The sequence below is a fragment of the Lissotriton helveticus genome, chromosome 11, assembly GCF_964261635.1.
Source record: "Lissotriton helveticus chromosome 11, aLisHel1.1, whole genome shotgun sequence".
In the NCBI taxonomy this organism is placed as follows: Eukaryota; Metazoa; Chordata; class Amphibia; order Caudata; family Salamandridae; genus Lissotriton; species Lissotriton helveticus.
Window position 1 is genome coordinate 1150190595 of NC_136072.1, and position 21050 is coordinate 1150211644.

The 21050-nt window shown below is 44.3% G+C and overlaps 1 protein-coding gene across 1 annotated transcript in view; it reads left to right on the forward strand.

The window, feature by feature from the left end:
- TXNRD2 (thioredoxin reductase 2) overlaps positions 1-21050 on the forward strand; it is a 422726-nt gene that overhangs the window by 71788 nt on the left and 329888 nt on the right. Inside the window, exon 3 of the mRNA XM_078667932.1 lies at positions 14915-14971. Coding sequence (XP_078524058.1) covers positions 14915-14971 — 57 coding nt within the window. The remainder of the gene's footprint in view (positions 1-14914; positions 14972-21050) is intronic.

Below are 21050 nucleotides of genomic sequence, written 5' to 3' on the forward strand. Positions count from 1 at the left end.
TGTAACTACAGCATTTACAATTAAACCCCATGTAAACTGCGCTCTCCATCCTCTCTGCGCATGGCATGCAACTGTTCTCAGCTCCATGGAGGGCTGATGGTGGCGGAGATTGACTGCTTCGTTCCTCCATTTGGCAATACCTAGAGAGCGTAAAGAGACAAAATTCTGTCGCTCAAGAGTACTGGCACAGCAAGTATTCAGGGCTCTCATGTGGAGGCAGGTGGGTGGAGGTGCCTGATACCACACTTCAAACAATGCTGATCCTAAATGGATCCGACCCTCTACCCAATTTAAGTATACTGTCCTGTGAGCTGAACTAAAAGATAATTGTATTGTACTGTAATTGCATTTATATAGCACTTGATACTCCTGATGAGGTCTTGAAGCGCTTTTTCGGCGAGAAGCACGCTACACTCCGGGACCCATAAGGATTAGTGATGAATTAGTACAGTGAAATATGAAAGTAATTTGAGTGGTGGATATGTTAGTCAGTTATTTGGATTGTGAAGGATAACGGAGGGATAGAAGAGGGAAAAAAGGTTTGCATTTTTATAGCGATTGCTACCCTATATGAGCACGCTACTCCGGAACTCACACAGGATTAGTGGGAATTAGTATAGAGAAATATGCAATTAATTTGAGTGATGGACATGTTAGTCTGTTATTTGGATGTAAAAGGAATAGTGGCGGGATAAAAGAGGGAAGGGTCTAGAATTCTATATATATTATTTATTTATTACTGGGATTTATAGCCATAGGAGGGAGTTTGGGATGAGTAAAGGGAAGGTGGAGGGGAGTTAGTATAGGGAAATATAATGACATTCTTCAGAGGAGTAAAAAGGGAGCTGACCCCAATGGCTCTTTGTTCTGTGGTATTATGTTACTCATTATCTTTCTTTATTACTAAAGCCTGGTAGGCCGCTAAACCTCTAAGTCCTTGCCTAAAAAGGATATTATTTTAATGCTGGAATGTCTGTTATATGGATACATGACGGAAGAGTACTGTAAATCGTACTTTGCTAGGTACAGATAATTTTGTGTTCTCTTTTCCGGGGACAGTTTTCTCATTTAAGAACCTCTTCCATTTGAAGGTGTCTGTTTGTCTCACTGTGGGTGACTTTATTGCAGATATTCAGAAGTTGTGGCATTAGAGTCAGCAGTGATGGTGAATCCTGTCATATCCTGAACAGGGCATTTGGTCTGAGTGACATGGCCATTCTGTTGCTATCAAAGTCACCTTTCATCTTGGACTCTTTGCATTTAAGGAAGAACATAGTGTGAAGAGAAATGTGGGAGGGAAGGACATAAAGGAAAACATATCTGTTTTGTTCTGCTGAAGAGATGGGTTCTGGGTACCTGAACAAAAGATCATCCTAGTGTGTGCTGTTGCAGAGCGGCTCAATGGTTTAGACCTTCTTAGAGCAAAAAGAACTGCATTCACTATGTTGCTGATAGTCCATCCATGATTATCTGACAAAAATCCGCCTCCGGAATCATTTTTCACATTTTAACACCTGGAGGGTGAGTTGTTGTAACCGAAGCCCCCTGGACTAGGTCCTATTCAGATTCAATAGAACTGCTTATACTAAGCATTGTATCTCCTGTAATACTTAAGTCATCCCTCAGTTGCTATCACTTCCTATTTAAAAAGAAAATGTTCATTACACCACAAGCATGCATCCTTAGCAGGCTTTTTTTCCCAGCACTGTAGTCCCTACACTATCCTGATGTATGTGCGTGACCCATAATGGCAATGCATGCACCGAAACATGTTGACATAAGCCATAACACGAAGAGTCCTCTTTATCCCTCTCTTTTATTTTAACCTTGTGGTGGTGATGGAGGGGGGATAATATTCTATTCAACTATCTTCTCTCCCACCCTGACAATAGTGGGTGCCCTTTTAAAGGTATAGCTGGCAATGGGGGAGGGCTGATAAAGACAAAACTTGTTACAACTGGCTAATAAAACTCTTCATTCTACACCACATGCACAGCACACAGCAGCAGACCCACTGATGAAGAATGCCATATGATGTCAGTGAGGGTTTGACGTCTCATAAAAAGACTCTCCAAACCAGAATCACACACTGAGCCACAGGTAAAGCCTTTTCTCACTGTGAGCTTTTGCTGATATTACTTCTTTGACCCGATGATAGAACTAGAAGATTGTATTATCACTGTCCGTTTCATTTCACTCCCCGCAACCCCCCTGCCCCATAGTTAATTAGGTGTAGGTTAGTGTCAGCATTTGAAGCAGGTTCTGTGACCTCACTTTGGCTTGACTGTAGCTCCTGTTCAACCCTTTTTGAGGTGAAGAGAAATCTCCTAGTAAGGGAAAATGTTGTTGAAGGCCAAAACAGTAGGATGACCATTAGACCAACTTGTCCGGAGAAGGGGACTGAACAGTAAATGCTTGCCCACCACAGAACACTGCTGTTTCTGGCTCCTAGGCACGAGACTTCCAGCAGAACAAGCATTTGCAATGCAATAGGTCTCGCATTAGGAACATTTAAGCTATTGGTATTGTAAATGACACATTTTTTATTTATGTGTTGGTTTTGAAAATAGAGAAATTATTAGCTTTGTCATTTACACTGCCAATAGTTTTAACTTTCGCAAATGTGACACCTATAGCATTTGTAATGCAATATGTGTTGTATTTACGTGACTCGTATGTATTGATATTACAAATAACAATGGCTTTTTAAAAAAAAATAATTAATACAAAAGTTATTGTAATTTATAATGGCAATAGCTTAAACTTTTGTAAATAACGTTTGTGAAGATTATGTTCAGTGTATTTTATTGTGACGAAAATACAAGAACAGAAGTGAAATATTAACATCTTTTTGTGACATTTGTAATAAAGCTTGAACAATGAGAGAACATATTTGAATTTTGCATATAGCCATGTCTGAACTGGGGTGGCAGAGTGGGCTAAAGAACAGTGGTTGGATTAAACCCAGATCTTTTGACTGAGTGTGTGTGTTTGATTGATTCAGATGCTCCGTCCATCACCACCCCCTTTTGTACCGCTTTTGGCCGCCATAAGTGTGGCAGGGTATGCTCAGACGTGAGTCCCTTGCTCACTTTGCCACTGGATTCAAGCAAGCCGGGCTGAAGACGGCTGGAATGCCAGAAACCGGTCCTCGGAAGCTTGTTTCCGGTCCAGGGAAGACATGGCTTGGCAGTTCGGGCTGGACTGTTCCCATGAGGCACAGGGTCAGACTGATTTGCATATAGCCATGTCTGAACTGGGGTGGCAGAGTGGGCTAAAGAACGGTGATGGATTAAACCCAGATCTTTTGACTGAGTGTGTGTGTTTGATTGATTCAGATGCTCCGTCCATCACCACCCCCTTTTGTACCGCTTTTGGCCGCCATAAGTGTAGCAGGGTATGCTCAGACGTGAGTCCCTTGCTCACTTTGCCACTGGATTCAAGCAAGCCGGGCTGAAGACGGCTGGAATGCCAGAAACCGGTCCTCAGAAGCTTGTTTCCGGTCCAGGGAATACATGGCTTGGCAGTTCGGGCTGGACTGTTCCCATGAGGCACAGGGTCAGACTGATTTGCATATAGCCATGTCTGAACTGGGGTGGCAGAGTGGGCTAAAGAACGGTGATGGATTAAACCAAGATCTTTTGACTGGGTGTGTGTGTTTGATTGATTCAGATGCTCCGTCCATCACCACCCCCTTTTGTACCGCTTTTGGCCGCCATAAGTGTGGCAGGGTATGCTCAGACGCGAGTCCCTTGCTCACTTTGCCACTGGATTCAAGCAAGCCGGGCTGAAGACGGCTGGAATGACAGAAACCGGTCCTCAGAAGCTTGTTTCCGGTCCAGGGAAGACATGGATTGGCAGATCGGGCTGGACTGTTCCCATGAGGCACAGGGTCAGACTGATTTGCATATAGCCATGTCTGAACTGGGGTGGCAGAGTGGGCTAAAGAACGGTGATGGATTAAACCAAGATCTTTTGACTGGGTGTGTGTGTTTGATTGATTCAGATGCTCCGTCCATCACCACCCCCTTTTGTACCGCTTTTGGCCGCCATAAGTGTGGCAGGGTATGCTCAGACGTAAGTCCCTTGCTCACTTTGCCACTGGATTCAAGCAAGCCGGGCTGAAGACGGCTGGAATGCCAGAAACCGGTCCTCGGAAGCTTGTTTCCGGTCCAGGGAAGACATGGCTTGGCAGTTCGGGCTGGACTGTTCCCATGAGGCACAGGGTCAGACTGATTTGCATATAGCCATGTCTGAACTGGGGTGGCAGAGTGGGCTAAAGAACGGTGATGGATTAAACCCAGATCCTTTGACTGGGTGTGTGTGTTTGATTGATTCAGATGCTCCGTCCATCACCACCCCCTTTTGTACCGCTTTTGGCCGCCATAAGTGTGGCAGGGTATGCTCAGACGTGAGTCCCTTGCTCACTTTGCCACTGGATTCAAGCAAGCCGGGCTGAAGACGGCTGGAATGCCAGAAACCGGTGCTAAGAAGCTTGTTTCCGGTCCAGGGAAGACATGGCTTGGCAGTTCGGGCTGGAATGTTCCCATGAGGCACAGGGTCAGACTGATTTGCATATAGCCATGTCTGAACTGGGGTGGCAGAGTGGGCTAAAGAACGGTGATGGATTAAACCCAGATCTTTTGACTGGGTGTGTGTGTTTGATTGATTCAGATGCTCCATCCATCACCACCCCCTTTTGTACCGCTTTTGGCCGCCATAAGTGTGGCAGGGTATGCTCAGACGTGAGTCCCTTGCTCACTTTGCCACTGGATTCAAGCAAGCCGGGCTGAAGACGGCTGGAATGCCAGAAACCGGTCCTCGGAAGCTTGTTTCCGGTCCAGGGAAGACATGGCTTGGCAGTTCGAGCTGGACTGTTCCCATGAGGCACAGGGTCAGACTGATTTGCATATAGCCATGTCTGAACTGGGGTGGCAGAGTGGGCTAAAGAACGGTGATGGATTAAACCAAGATCTTTTGACTGGGTGTGTGTGTTTGATTGATTCAGATGCTCCGTCCATCACCACCCCCTTTTGTACCGCTTTTGGCCGCCATAAGTGTGGCAGGGTATGCTCAGACGCGAGTCCCTTGCTCACTTTGCCACTGGATTCAAGCAAGCCGGGCTGAAGACGGCTGGAATGACAGAAACCGGTCCTCAGAAGCTTGTTTCCGGTCCAGGGAAGACATGGATTGGCAGTTCGGGCTGGACTGTTCCCATGAGGCACAGGGTCAGACTGATTTGCATATAGCCATGTCTGAACTGGGGTGGCAGAGTGGGCTAAAGAACGGTGATGGATTAAACCAAGATCTTTTGACTGGGTGTGTGTGTTTGATTGATTCAGATGCTCCGTCCATCACCACCCCCTTTTGTACCGCTTTTGGCCGCCATAAGTGTGGCAGGGTATGCTCAGACGTAAGTCCCTTGCTCACTTTGCCACTGGATTCAAGCAAGCCGGGCTGAAGACGGCTGGAATGCCAGAAACCGGTCCTCGGAAGCTTGTTTCCGGTCCAGGGAAGACATGGCTTGGCAGTTCGGGCTGGACTGTTCCCATGAGGCACAGGGTCAGACTGATTTGCATATAGCCATGTCTGAACTGGGGTGGCAGAGTGGGCTAAAGAACGGTGATGGATTAAACCCAGATCCTTTGACTGGGTGTGTGTGTTTGATTGATTCAGATGCTCCGTCCATCACCACCCCCTTTTGTACCGCTTTTGGCCGCCATAAGTGTGGCAGGGTATGCTCAGACGTGAGTCCCTTGCTCACTTTGCCACTGGATTCAAGCAAGCCGGGCTGAAGACGGCTGGAATGCCAGAAACCGGTCCTCGGAAGCTTGTTTCCGGTCCAGGGGAGACATGGCTTGGCAGTTCGGGCTGGACTGTTCCTATGAGGCACAGGGTCAGACTGAATTGCATATAGCCATGTCTGAACTGGGGTGGCAGAGTGGGCTAAAGAACGGTGATGGATTAAACCCAGATCTTTTGACTGGGTGTGTGTGTTTGATTGATTCAGATGCTCCGTCCATCACCACCCCCTTTTGTACCGCTATCACTGTAACTACAGCATTTACAACCGCTATCACTGTAACTACAGCATTTACAATTAATCCCCATGTAAACTACGCTCTCCATCCTCACTGCGCATGGCATGCAACTGTTCTCAACTCCATGGAGGGTGGATATTGACTCCTTTGTTCCTCCATTTGGCAATACCTAGAGAACGTAAAGAGACAACATTTTGTCACTCAAGAGTACTGGCACAGCAAGTATTTAGGGCTGTCATGTGGAGGCAGGTGGGTGGAGATATCCCAAAAGGTGCCTGATACCACACTTCAAACAATACTGATGCTAAATGGCTCCGAGCCTCTACCCAATTTAAGTATACTGTCCTGTTAGCTGATCTAAAAGATAATAATATTGTACTGTAATTGCATTTATATAGCACTTGATACTCCTGATGAGGTGTTGAAGCGCTTTTTCGGGTAGTAGCACTCTACACTCCGGAACCCATAAGGATTAGTGATGAATTAGTATAGTGAAATATGAAAGTAATTCGAGTGGTGGATATGTTAGTCAGTTATTTGGATTGTAAAGGATAGCGGAGGGATAGAAGAGGGAAAAAAGGTTTGCATTTTTATAGCGCTTGCTACTCCATACGAGGTGTTGAAGCACTTTTTGCTGAGTAGCACGCTACTCCGGAACCCACACAGGATTAGTGGGAATTAGTATAGGGAAATATGCAATTAATTTGAGTGATGGAAATGTTAATCTGTTATTTGGATGTAAAAGGAATAGTGGAGGGATAAAAGAGGGAAGGGTCTAGAATTCTATATATATTTTTTATTTTTGGAATTTATAGCCGTAGGATGGGGGTTTGGATGTGTAAAGTGGAGGTGGAGGGGAGTTAGTATAGGGAAATAGCAGTAAAAAGGGAGCTGTCCCCAACGGCTTTGTTCTATGGTATTATGTTATTTATTATCTTTCTTTATTATTAAAGCCTGGTAGGCCGCCAAACCTTTCAGTCTATGCCTAAAAAGGATAATTTTTTTATACTGTATTGTCTGTTATATGAATACTTGAAGGAAGAGAACTATAAATCATACTTAGCTAGATACAGATAATTTAGTGTTCTCTTTTCCGAGGACAATTTTCTCATTTAAGAACCTCTTCCATTTGAAGTTGACTTGTTTGTCTCACTGTGGGTGACTTTATTGCAGATATTCAGGAGTTATGCAATTAGAGTCAGCAGTGATCAGCAGTGACAGTGAATGCTGTCAAATCCTGAACAAGGCATTTGGTCTGAGTGACATGGCCATGCTGTTGCTATCAAAGTCACCTTACCTTTCATCTTGGACTCTTTGCATTTAAGGAAGAACATAGTGTGAAGAGAAATGTGGGAGGGAAGGACATAAAGGAAAACATGTCTGTTTTGTTCTGATGAAGAGATGGGTTCTGGGTACCTGAACAAAAGATCATCCTAGTGTGTGCTGTTGCAGAGCGGCTCAATGGTTTAGACCCTCTTAGAGCAAAAAGAACTGCATTCACTATGTTGCTGATAGTCCATCCATGATTATCTGACAAAAATCTGCCTCCGGAATCATTTTTCACATTTTAACACCTGGAGGGTGAGTTGTAGTAACCGAAGCCCCCTGGACTAGGTCCTATTCAGATTCAATAGAACTGCTTATACTAAGCATTGCATCTCCTGTAATACTTAAGTCATCCCTCAGTTGCTATCCCTTCCTATTTAAAAAGAAAATGTTCATTACACCACAAGCATGCATCCTTAGCAGGCTTTTTTTCCCAGCACTGTAGTCCCTACACTATCCTGATGAATGTGCGTGACCCATAATGGCAATGCATGCACCGAAACATGTTGACATAAGCCATAACACGAAGAGTCCTCTTTATCCCTCTCTTTTATTTTAACCTTGTGGTGGTGGTGGAGGGGGGATGATATTCTATTCAACTATCTTCTCTCCCACCCTGACAATAGTGGGTGCCCTTTTAAAGGTATAGCTGGCAATGGGGGAGGGCTGATAAAGACAAAACTTGTTACAACTGGCTAATAAAACTCTTCATTCTACACCACATGCACAGCACACAGCAGCAGACCCACTGATGAAGAATGCCATATGATGTCAGTGAGGGTTTGACGTCTCATAAAAAGACTCTCCAAACCAGAATCACAAACTGAGCCACAGGTGAAGCCTTTTCTCAATGTGAGCTTTTGCTGATATTACTTCTTTGACCCGATGATAGAACTAGAAGATTGTATTATCACTGTCCGTTTCATTTCACTCCCCGCAACCCCCCTGCCCCATAGTTAATTAGGTGTAGGTTAGTGTCAGCATTTGAAGCAGGTTCTGTGACCTCAGTTTGGCTTGACTGTAGCTCCTGTTCAACCCTTTTTGAGGTGAAGAGAAATCTCCTAGTAAGGGAAAATGTTGTTGAAGGCCAAAACAGTAGGATGACCATTAGACCAACTTGTCCGGAGAAGGGGACTGAACAGTAAATGCTTGCCCACCACAGAACACTGCTGTTTCTGGCTCCCAGGCACGAGACTTCCAGTAGAACAAGCATTTGCAATGCAATAGGTCTCGCATTAGGAACGTTTAAGCTATTGGTATTGTAAATGACAATTTTTTCATTTATGTATTGGTTTTGAAAATAGCGAAATTAATAGCTTTGTCATTTACACTGCCAATAGTTTTAACTTTCGCAAATGTGACACCTATAGCATTTGTAATGCAATATGTGTTGTATTTACGTGACTTAGATGTATTGATATTACAAATAACAATGGCTTTTATTTTTTTAAGTAATTAATACTTAAAAGTTATTGTAATTTATAATGGCAATAGCTTAAACTTTTGTAAATAACTTTTGTGAAGATTATGTTCAGTGTATTTTATTGTGACGAAAATACAAGAACAGAAGTGAAATATTAACATCTTTTTGTGACATTTGTAATAAAGCTTGAAACATTGAGAGAACACATTTGAACCAGTTGTTGTTGAATGGTTGTACAGATGGATGCTGTGGTGGCGCTGAGTGATGTTGTGGTTGCGACGAGTGATGCTGTGGCATTCAGTGATGCTGTGGTAGAGTATAGTGATGTTGTGGTGCCCCTGAGTGATGCTGTGGCGGTGCTAAGTGATGCTGTGGTGATGCGATAGAGTGAGGGCGATAGATAGATTGATAGATAGATAGAGTGAGGGCGAAAGATAGACAGATAGAGTGAGGGCGATAGATAGAGTGAGGGCGATAGATAGAGTGAGGGCGATAGATAGAGTGAGGGCGATAGATAGAGTGAGGGCGATAGATAGAGTGAGGGCGATAGATAGAGTGAGGGCGATAGATAGAGTGAGGGCGATAGAGTGAGGGCGATAGATAGAGTGAGGGCGATAGATAAAGTGAGGGCGATAGATAGATAAAGTGAGGGCGATAGATAGATAAAGTGAGGGCGATAGATAGATAAAGTGAGGGCGATAGATAGATAAAGTGAGGGCGATAGATAAAGTGAGGGCGATAGATACAGTGAGGGCGTGCACTGACAACTGGTGGTGTGTCTGGTGAAAGCGCGTATTGACGGCTGGTGGTGTGTGTACCTTTTGAAAGTGTGCACTGACGGCTGGTGGTGTTTGCCTGGTGAAAGCGTGCACTGACGTTTGGTGGTGTGTGTGCGGCTGGTGAAAGCGTGCACTGACGTCTGGTGGTGTGTGTGAATGGTGAAAGTGTGCACTGACGGCTGGTGGTGTGTGTGTGAATGGTGAAAGCGTGCAGTGACGGCTGGTGGTGTGTGTATGCCTGGTGCAAGCGTGCAGTGACGGCTGGTGGTGTGTGTGTGCCTGGTGAACGTGTGTACTATGTCTGTTGGTGTGTGCCTGGTGAAAGCGTGCACTGATGGCTGGTGGTGTTTGTGTGTGGTGAAAGCGTGTACTGATGAGTGGTGGTGTCTGCGTGGTGAAAATGCGCACTGACGGTTTGGTTTTCAGTGTAGTTGTGTGTGTGTTTGTTGTGTGTGTTTGTATGTGTGGTTGTGGGTGTAGTTGTATGTGGTTGTGGGTGTGTGTCTGGTTGTGTTTGTGTGTTGTGTGTGGTTGTATGTGTGGTTGTGGTTGTATTTGTGTGTGTGTGTGGTGTTGTGTGTGTGGTTGTGTGTGTGGTTGCACTGTAAGGCATTCGCGAGCGTGGCAGTGCTAGAGTTCACACCTTTCAGTGAGAGGCTTTGGGGTACAGGTGTGCCAGAAAAAAACTCATAAACGCCAGATTGCAACATAATGTGTACTAAAATAGATCACCCTAACAAAAGTGTGTAAAAGACAATACATTAAAAAATAGTTGTCTAACAATTAGGCGGGTCGGATGGTGGTGGGTCTGCCTGCTAGAAGCGTGCACTGATAGCTGGTGGTGTGTGTGCCTGGTGGAAGCATGCAAATATAGCAGGTATTGTATATGCCTGGTGAAAGTGTGCACTGACAGCTGGATGAGTGTGCCTGTTAAAATGTGCACTGGCAGCAGGCGGTGTGTGTCTGCCTGGTGAAAGCGTGCACTGACGGCTGGTGATGTGTGTCTGATGGAAGCGTGCACAGACAGCTAGCAGTGTGTGTGCATTATGGAAGCATGCACTGACTGGTGATGATGGCTGGTGGTGTGTGTGTCTAGAGGAAGCGTGCGCTAGTGGTGTGTGTGCCTGGTGGAAACGTGCACTGATGGCTGGTGATGTGTATGTGCCTGTTGGAATCGTGCACTGATGGCTGGTGGTGTGTATGCCTGGTGGAAGCGTGCACTGACGGTGGTGGTGTGTGCCTGGTGAAAGTGTGCACTGATGGCTGGTGGTGTGTGTGAATGTTGGAAGCATGCACTGATGGCTGTTGGTGTGTATGCCTGGGGTGGAAGCATGCACTGACAGTGCACACTTTCACCAGGCACACACCACCAACCAACGTCCGGTGGTGTGTGCCTGGTGAAAGTGTGCACTGACTGCTGGTGGTGTGTATGCCTGGTGAAAGTGTGCACTGATAGCTGGTTGTGTGTGTGCCTGGTGGAAGTGAGCACTGACGGCTGTTGGTGTCTGCCTGGTGAAAGTGTGCACTGACGGCTGTTGGTGTCTGCCTGGTGAAAGTATGCACTGACGGCTGGTAATGTGTGTGCCAAAGAGAAAGTTTGAAAGTGTGCAACGAAAAAAACAAGGTGTTTAATGATAGGGAAACTTTGGACAAGAATGCTGTATTTCATCGAGGATCTATTAAAGAAGGCAGGACTGGGGTGAAGGAACCCTGCCCAGAAAATACACTGCACATTCTGCTTCACGTTGTGCAAAAAGTCCAAAACATTAGATTTTTCGTAAAGAATTTTTTGAAAAAAAATTGAATATTTGACATTGTAACTGGATGGAGTATTACGGCGGACAGAGAAAGACCAAACGAATATTAATATAAATGCCACATACATTGAATCTGTAGAGATGAACAAACTGGTTGTCAGCAGTATTGAGCGTGCCCGACAGCGCCTTAAGACCCTTTAAAGGATATCTGGGCACAGTGCAGTGATCCTTTACTGCTCGACCCCTGCACGTGCTGAATGGGGCTGTTGGGATTTGCTCGGATGTCATGTCAGTCCAGTGTATGAAGCGTTTCCAGGAACCACGTCATGATGACATAGATGATGCGATTGGCCAATGGACATAGTTTATAATATGCCCGTAGCATGCTAGGAGCATCCATGCTAAAAATGTAAACCTGTAGTCTATGGAAACGTGAAGTGAATGTACACATATGTGTGGGAATTTTGGGATGGTAGATTTAGGTGGCGAGTGAGAAATCGCACTCGAGGGAGGTGGGAGAGGGACAGAAGGGTAGAGTGAGAGAAGGAGAAAGGATGGGGGTGGAGGGTCGAAAGGAGTAGGGAAGAATTACCAGCAAACGTGGAAAAAGAGAGAAAGGCAAGGGTAGGGGTAGCAGGGAGGCGAAGGATATGAGACTGCAAGAGAGAGGAAAAGGAAGCGGAGACGGGTGGGTGAGGTAAGGCGGAAGAAAGGACGTTGTGAAAGAGAGGGCGCGGGGAGGCTGAGAGCAGAGAGATGAAAGGATGTGGAGGGAGATTGGAGATGGAAGCTGAGGGCAAGCAGCAGAGAGCAGTCACCAGGAAGAGGCGTGAGGGGGCCAGAGAGGTGCATGGGGTGGAGGGGGAGAAAATACTGGGTATGTTGAGGGCGAGAGAGGAAGAGCATGGATCAACGGAGAGGAGTGAAAGTGGGAGTCGGCGTGATAGAAAGAGGGGAGGAGGGGACGGAAGAGGATGCGAGGAAAACATGGTCCGAATGCAGGAAAAAGCAAGGTGTAGCGAGATAGTACATTTGTTTAGGGAAAAAAATGAAATTGGTTTGGCAGGACAGAGGAGAGTCAGACATAAAACAAGCTCTCGGCATTGCAGTGGCCGGGGCGGGTGCACATTCCTTTGAAGTCTGATGCTGAGGCACAGACAAATGGTGGTGTGCGATGACCACGCGGGGGCGGGGGAGCGGCAGCCTTTGAAGTCTGATGCCGAGAAACAGACAAATGGTGGTGTGTGACGTGGCTGGCGTTGTGCTTGTCTCACTTGTCTCACATGAACTGTGTCTAATCCGCCGCTTTGGTAGACTTTTCAGACCGCTTACTACATTTTCGCCGGAGCAATATGCAAGCGCATTGGCTCAGGCGAGACCTAAAAACCAATAATCCATGGTCTCTGTGGTTGTGCCCTGGTTCTGTAGATGTCTCATAGAACTGATAGCCTTGTCATGGAAGCAGTAGTCAGTGCTGCAAAGAATCAGGGCAAGCACTAAGGTTTTCAGTTGGAAAGGGACCTGCGAGCCAAAGAATGTTGAAGAAGGCAGACCCGTAAACCAGAATTGTTGTATCTCTGCATACTTTAAGTGACAACAATCTCCTTAAAATGGGCAACCATTCCACGTTTATGATAGTGAAGTGGAAATCTCTGGTCTCTCATCTAGGCTCAGAAAAATAGCGTGTGCTTGAAAATCATTGTTCCAATCTTGTCCTTCTTAGTGCTGAATCATTCAAGGTCCAAAAGTGTGGGCTCCTTTATTTACATTATGCAATAGGGAAGATATCCACATGAAAGTAATCTTTTCTGCCATCACAATATGGCTCACTCAGCTGAACACCAAAGGGAACAAAGGAAGAGCCTCCCTGAGGAAGTTCATAAGACTGAGGCCAGCCATGTGCATGAAACTCCAAACAAACCTGTTCCTCTAAATGTTGACAAAGATGAGAAGAGGTAAAGTTTACAAAGGCCATCAAACATTTATTGTACAACTATTAGATGTTCAGATAAAATTGAGTTGTCTCTGTGTATTTAATGGTATTGGTGATCACAGCTAAAACAAGAATTTAAGAAAGGAAATACAAACATGAGTTGATCAAGCTCCAACAGATCAAGGGTAGATTATTCGACATGTGGCTTAGCCACTTGTGGGAAGACCCAGCAGGGAACTTTTTTCCAAATAAAAGTGATTATAAAGCACTATAGAGGGACATGGTAAGTAATACGTCTATGTCTCTGGTGAACAGTAGCTCTTTAACAGGTAATTTCCTGGAGCACAAGTATGAATTGAGATTTGAAGCCTACTGGGATTTCATTACGAGACCCTTCAATATGAAATTATATCACCAATTCAGAGTGGGCACTGTTCCTTTAAAATCTTGTTCAGCGAAGTGGCACAACGCTCTAGATACTAATTTTCCCAGTTGTCCGACTATGGAAGAGTCTATAGCCCACATACTGTTTGTGTGCCCAGTATACAGGGGTCTGCGACACAAGTGGCTTAAGCCGATTTGTCGCAATCTTGGCACGAGATCGTGTAAAACAGCTCTGCGCATTTTGAAAGCCGATACAAGACAAGATGTGGTCATAGCTATGGCTAAATTCCTTAGTCTGACATGGGCCCTTAGAAGAACACATTTGGCGACCATCTCAGGAACTTCAGCTAAAAACAAAAAAAAATTGGTTGGCCCATATATTTAGCAGGTCTGTCTTGTATGCATTCTACCCCTGGGGAATTGTTTAATATTTGGTACCTTTCTTTTTTTGTATTATTATTGCTGATATCTAAGTACTATAGGAACCCATGATTTTAACGGCCAAATGTGCCTTTTATGTGCCTTTTATGTGACATTTTAAAGGAATTTTAAAGTGAATCAATTTTGTTCTTATGTTTACATATAGTATTTTAGGACACTGTATGTTTATATTGTGTCTTTTATGATTGCAAAATAATGAATAAAGACTATTTTTGATGATGATGATGAGTTGATCAAGCCACATCAATAGACATGTGGATTTGGCATTCTTGGAAACCAGCACTATAGTGTGCCGTACGTTTTGTTAAAATAATTGGGCTGTATTGCACTTTGGCATATGATGCACTCAGATGACCCTACAACATTAGAATGTTTACACATAAAACATAAGATTGGGGCACAGATTCTGCAACTTTGTTGAATTAAAATGGAAATACGGAAACTGGAGAAATCTATGGGTTAAGGGGGAAACAGACAGATCTTCTATATTCATATTTCAGTTTTACTCGTGCTGAAATCTAGTTATTGATCTTTAAAGGCCAAATAGTCCTCGTAAATAGCCTGTACTAATAACAAAGCGTCTGAAATAAGTATTCTATTCAATTTTATCTTGATGGAAAGTGTTCCTAGCTTTCTGCTTTAAATACTAATTATAAATAGCCTTTAGCAATTTTGCAAACTGGCAATAATCAATGAACGTAAAGTGTCATACCTTTTCTAATCCTGAAATCTGCTGCTAGATGTGATCTTTTCATTTTTGTACATGAAAATGCCTATTTAATTTCTGCTTCTCTTTAGCGTATAATGATGTCTTCTATTTTCTTCAACAGCTGCCCAGTTTGGGAAGAAAGTAGCAGTTCTGGATTACGTGGATCCCTCTCCCAAAGGTATGTAGATCGTACAAAGCATTAAAAGTAGGAGGGTATATTGTTCTACAGCTTTCCATTCAAAGTGTTAAAGTTCAGTTTTAAATATGTCTATGTACCCATAGCTATGCGCCTGCTGCCTCTTGGGCTTCCTGCCTTAACCTGAATCAGCTATCTGGCCAAGAGAGGACCAGATGATGTTTCCGCTGAATTGTGGATTGTCGTCTCTTGGCTTGGATGGTCCTTAAGGCTGATGGAGCTCACAGGCACATTGTAAACATTGTGAATTTCACAGCAGGTTTTTAAAACTGGAGCTACATATCCTCTTTTTTTTAATCCTAGATGTAACGTTGGATCAGTAATTGGCTTTACAAAAAAGTTACTGACTTAGTAAGGAACTATCCTAGATCTTGCTCCTGAGGATACATTTTGTAGTATGGTGGGAAGTTTCACTCTGCCCTATTAATTCAAGTGTTTTTGTTTCTGACAGCATGACTTTTGATATAACTCCTTCTAGACTCAGCACATTTAAATATGTGCATTGAGTGAGTGTGTTAAGGGTGTGTTAAGGGGCGCTATGTTTTGCTGAGACAAGCAAATCTAAAAATGCATGCCTGTTGACCCTAGAGTCGTCGTTCTCCAATTTCAGGACATGCAAAACGGATTTAAACATTTCCGACAAAAATGTAATGATTTTCACCAGATAAATACAAAAAACATTAGAAATTGTTACAACAAATGATTACCCTGATTTGAAAAATCGGAGAATGCTTTTTATTAAAAAGAAAATAAAGGGTTGTATTAGAGGTAGTGTTCTTCATATGTACTGCAACGCATACAGAAAGAGACCGCAGGATCAGGAAAATATAACAGAGCTAAATAGGTACTAAAATTAGGGAATGGGAAAGCAGCGGGATTGAGGTAATTCTCTGAGAGTAGGTGAGAGGAGATGAAGAGTACATACTGGTGAAAAAGAAATGGAGGTCGATGGATTCTGAGAGGAGGATGAAAACAGATAAGCAGACAAGATGGCGAGAGAGAGTCAGATGGAGAAATGTGAAGTCTTGTAGCTTAAAAGTTTAAAAGCATCTATGTAATCCTGGCAAAAAGCAGGTGCAATGAAAGTTCTTAAGCTCTTGTGCTGGTGAATGTCTTTTATTAGAACCTTAGAATATCGTAAATAAAGAGATTAGCCAACTTCTCTACATTATTCCTTACATTATTCACATTAAATAGGCTCTCAATACACATTTGTTTCATTAAAGTCTAGACAGTTATTGGTTTCCTCTTCCAGTGCCCATCCATAAATAAAGAAATAAAAATAGCAGTGGGGACAAACTGTAGAAATTTTGATTTCGATACAATAAGACATATACATTAAAATCCAAAGGGTGTACATGACCTTCTCTCATCAAGAGATGTTGGCTGTGGTGGGTTTCAAAGGAAGGTGCAGGCTTCAGATGAGATATGTGATTCAAGTGGGTGGGACAAGGGATGCCCAGCAGCAGTTGTGCGACTTTCCCAGTCATAATCCTGGCTAAATCGTGGTTCATTGCAAACTAGTTTACCACAAACAATTCAGTGACAGATTTAATAGAACTGTGTATGACAGCAAGGGAACGATAACAATGTTGAGGGAATCAATGTCCTCGACATGCATCAAAGGGACACAGCGGCCAAACTTTAGAACTGAGAAACGAGGGTTGCGTCCCGGCCACATCTAGAGATTCTGGGCAAATTACTTAATCTCCTGTGTCTAAACTTTTATAATGTACGTGTGTAAAGTCCTCTAGTTCCCTTGGGCTACATTCACGCAGTATATAATTGTGAAAAATAAATTAAAATGTCATGATGCTGTGATACTGCTTCCAATTCTTTTTCTGTAAGGTAATGGCATTTTTACAACGCCCTAATAATTCAGCTGCACACCGCCATTTTTTTTAAATGCTGCAAAAACACAGCCCTCTTAAATTTATTTTTAGCTTCTAGATGTATAAACGATAATAAACAGTTTCTCAAATTGGGAAATTGCTGGAAAATCACTACATGGAAAAAAAGGTTGCAGAGCACAGTTTATACTCGTCGCCATGGTAGTCAAGGCCATTAGGATAGCGCACATCCTGGCGTCCTTCCGCTCGGTGGCTCCTTCACAGCGCCACCGAGCCGGAAGGACGCCAGGATGTCCCATTCAGGACACTAAGGTTACCAGGCATTCCGCCGGAATATCAAAGTACTCCACTACAGGAACTCCGGTATCTCCCTTCTCTTATTATGAACAAACGCTCCTGGTATAAGTAACCAACCGACCGACCTTAACCCACTCTGTTGCCGCCTACGTACTGCAACCTACAACTGATGCTTCGCACTCTTGTGCGCTATCCTAATCGCTACAGGTTCACCAGTCCACCCGGTTATCAGGCCGTTCTCCTCGTGGTTGCTGTCTTAGTTACCGCCCTACTGACTGCAACCCTATCTGAACAACTGATGGTTCGCAATTATGTGCACCATCCACCCATCCCAGGCTTTGCAAGTTCAGGCAATCTAATTGAGTCCTAATGATGATCCTTCATTGTACATAGGATTGAAACGCCGTCGACTGTCTTTGTAGTGACACATAAATTGTCAATTAAATGTGTAAAACTACATGAGGCTAGCTAGTTAAATTTTTTGATTGTTTACTAACGCCTCCTTCTTGAATTGCCTGCAAACCCCTTTTCCCTTGTGTTGTCATTTGTGTTTTATATACTGGATACAGGACTGTATCCCACTTTGTAATTGTTCGCTTTATATTCCTTTAAATCCTGAACATTGATTAAATTAGTGTCCGGCTGGATACTCGCTCACTTATAGTACAGATTGGTGTCTATAATTGTAATTGTTACCTTAACTGTTTAAATTAAGGACCACTGTTGCTTGCTATATACTGTACCCCAGGTCCTTGATTACCTAAAGGGTTCCCTTGTTTCTTTGAAAATGCCACTCAGAGTGAGGCAGCCTACCGATGAAGTGGAGTGAGCCAGTGCTCCATGCTGTATGCTGCAATAGACGGAAGAAAAATGAAATTGACGCTTGAACAGACCAATCGATGAAGAGAGCTAACGCAACACCCCTTTCTGTATGGACATATTTGTGTTTTTTTATTGATGATTTCATTTTTTTCATTATATGACAGTGGTAAACAGCTCAATCTTTCTCTAAGTCCCACCTAATGATGTGTTTGAACAAAAATCACCTCTCTGCCTTCCAGGCCTGACAGTCCTTAAAAGTGATCATTAATCAAAACTTGTTAACAAGGATCAAGTGTAAACCAAGCCAATGACATCATTTATATTCAGTATGTGGTCCATCTGGAATACCAGCAGTGGGCATTTCCCATATTATGGCTTTTTAAATCTCTTTTTTGGTGAATCTCTGTGTGATTTATCAATACATTTTGAGGCTTCTATGACATAAATGACTGTAATGTCATCGGGATCAAGCTTGTGTGGCATCACTTCCTGTCGGTGGGTGTGTGATGTCATTTCCGCTACCTCAGGCATTTTCGTGAATCGACAACCAAGACTGTAGCACAACTCCCTCCCGCCCCTTTACCCATGGATGTGCCTACAAGAACAAAGGCCAGAATGAAAAATTTCCTAGCCATCGTGAAGGAAAGTTTCAGTTCTATTAAGGACATGGAGGGAAGGATTATGCCATACTTTCTTCATTCATTTCAGTAGTAATGTTCAGTTACCATATCAACTCCTGTTGCCCCTACCCCTGTCTCTGTAAAGCGCTCTGATATCTGCAAAGATCTTGTTCGCGCTATATAAAACTTTGAATAAATAAACTACATTTCCCAACATTCATGGGGAAATACTTAAAAGAAAATACAACAGCAACAATTGTCCAATCCGGGTTCAGCATGACCCTAATGAGCCCCCGTCCGCTTGTATTCCTCTTCTTTCTTCCTGCGACCAAAGCGGACGATGAGAAACCTCACTACTGTTTGGACGACTCTGAATCTCTAAGAGACCATAACATGAAATTCAAACCAGGACCTTAGGCGAGCAATATGTATTTCAGCGCAATTTAACACAGAACATTCCGAGGCAAAGTAGCATTCGCAATGCATCTTCATTTACAGACAAATATGTAAGTTTATCAAAACGTATTACTTATATCCTTAACGGAAGCTCTGATCTGTTTGGAACGGTGTGGATTACAGAGCAAAAGGGTGGGCTAATCCTCGCCTCCACGTCCTTAATAGAATTGAAACTTTCCTTTAAGATTGCTAGGAAATTTCTAATTCTATGTCAGGACCCGGAGTGGAGAATTATGTCAGTTTAAAGCTTATCTACCACTCAGGTCGCAGTGGAGGAAACTGGTTTGAATTAAAACCTCTTGAAGGTTGAATCTGAAGACCAGTCCGCAGCATTCATAATGTCCTCGAAGCTCCAAGTCTATGTGGAAGCCTTGAACTGTTTGCAGAACCCAAGCGTCTATAGTAACCGTCCTCCAAACGTGTAAAAATGTGCCAACCTGCCCCCCTAAATGCTTGTGAGAAATAAACTTCAGACTCACTTTGCAGGGAACCGTCTTGGGAACCTCTGTGTCTTTGATAGCGAGCAGGGTCATCCCACTGCCTCCTCCTTGAGAGCTGACAGGGAGGGGCCTGTAACTGCAGGGGGCCGGTCAAGCACCTCCCTGCCATGGCAAAAACCTTGGGGTAAAAATGTACTTGATGGAATGTTTGCGCATTATCAAGCACGTTAAAGGTGAAGAAAGTTTTTCCGAGCTCTTCGATGAAGGGTTCACCAAAGAGGCTGTTGTGTGCCACCTGCCTCATCCCGGAGGTCGCTAAATTCCAACGTTTAGGATTGATTTTAATCAGGAGAGATCTGCGCCGCTCTAGAGATGGCGCAGTTGATGTACCCCCAAAAATATCACTGCCCTTTGGACCCAACCAGAGAGTATCCTTTGGTAATGTTAAGGATTTTAGTTAATGGCCTGTCAAGTTTAGCAGTTTATCTTGGCCTGACCGCCAGGAGCGGTCAATGGCCTTGCTTGGTGATCTCATATATTTGGTCAGGAATGTGGCCATTTTAGAGTCGATCTATGGCGTAGCTGTGACTTTACCCAGGAGGTCTTCAAACTTTTCCAGGTTGAGCCCCCCCACCAGATGTTGGGCCCCCCCACCACCCGACAGAAACCTCGGGAATCCGGCACACCATATGATCGACTGCCACGCGCACACCACGGTCCATATCCGGCAAACAATGCTCAACACAACAAGAGTGCCTAGCAAACTGCAGGCCTGTGAGTGGGTGTGGTGAAACGACAGAGGTGTACCACACAGCTCAAAACACAATCCTCCAAGACAAAATGTGCGCAAATTCTCCCCACTAGGATGCCCTGCCTTACACAGGACACAGATCAACAACAACACCACCAACATGAATGTGACGGGTGTGCCGGTGCCTAGCCACACCTAGACTCTCAATCTGTGGGTGGATCCCTGCCACTGCCATCCTCAGGCTGTGCTCCACATCCAGTCCTGAACGGTACCTAGTCTTCAACATCGCAAGTGCTGAGAACCCAATCTCACAAACTCCCCAACAAATAAACAAATACATTGTAAGATGTAAAGCACCATGCACAAGTGAACCAAAGGGAGGACCGCAGTGATGAATCCACTATAGGGAACACACCATGGGTGCTTCACCAAGCGGGAACCAAAACATGGAACTCGTCCTTGCCCATGGGGGCCCGCATTAAAGTAGCAGCTGGACGTCACGCAAAATGTCACACGCATGATGCATAGATCCCACACATGAGCACACATAGAATACAGAACAGTAACAAATAGGCAAGGGAGCAGCCAAACAATTCAAATACCTCCCACTCTGAACCACAGCTCCCATGGCACCAAGAAAGCAAAGAAAGTCATCACAACCCTCCCCATCCATCATGTACACCTTGTCATCCACCAACTCCCCCACCATTCATTCCGTCCCTCCATCTGTGCCCCATCCACATCCAAACCCCTTCAACCACTTGCAAACCCATCGACCATCCATCCCTCCATCCATCCTCTCACCCATCCATCCCTCCATCCACC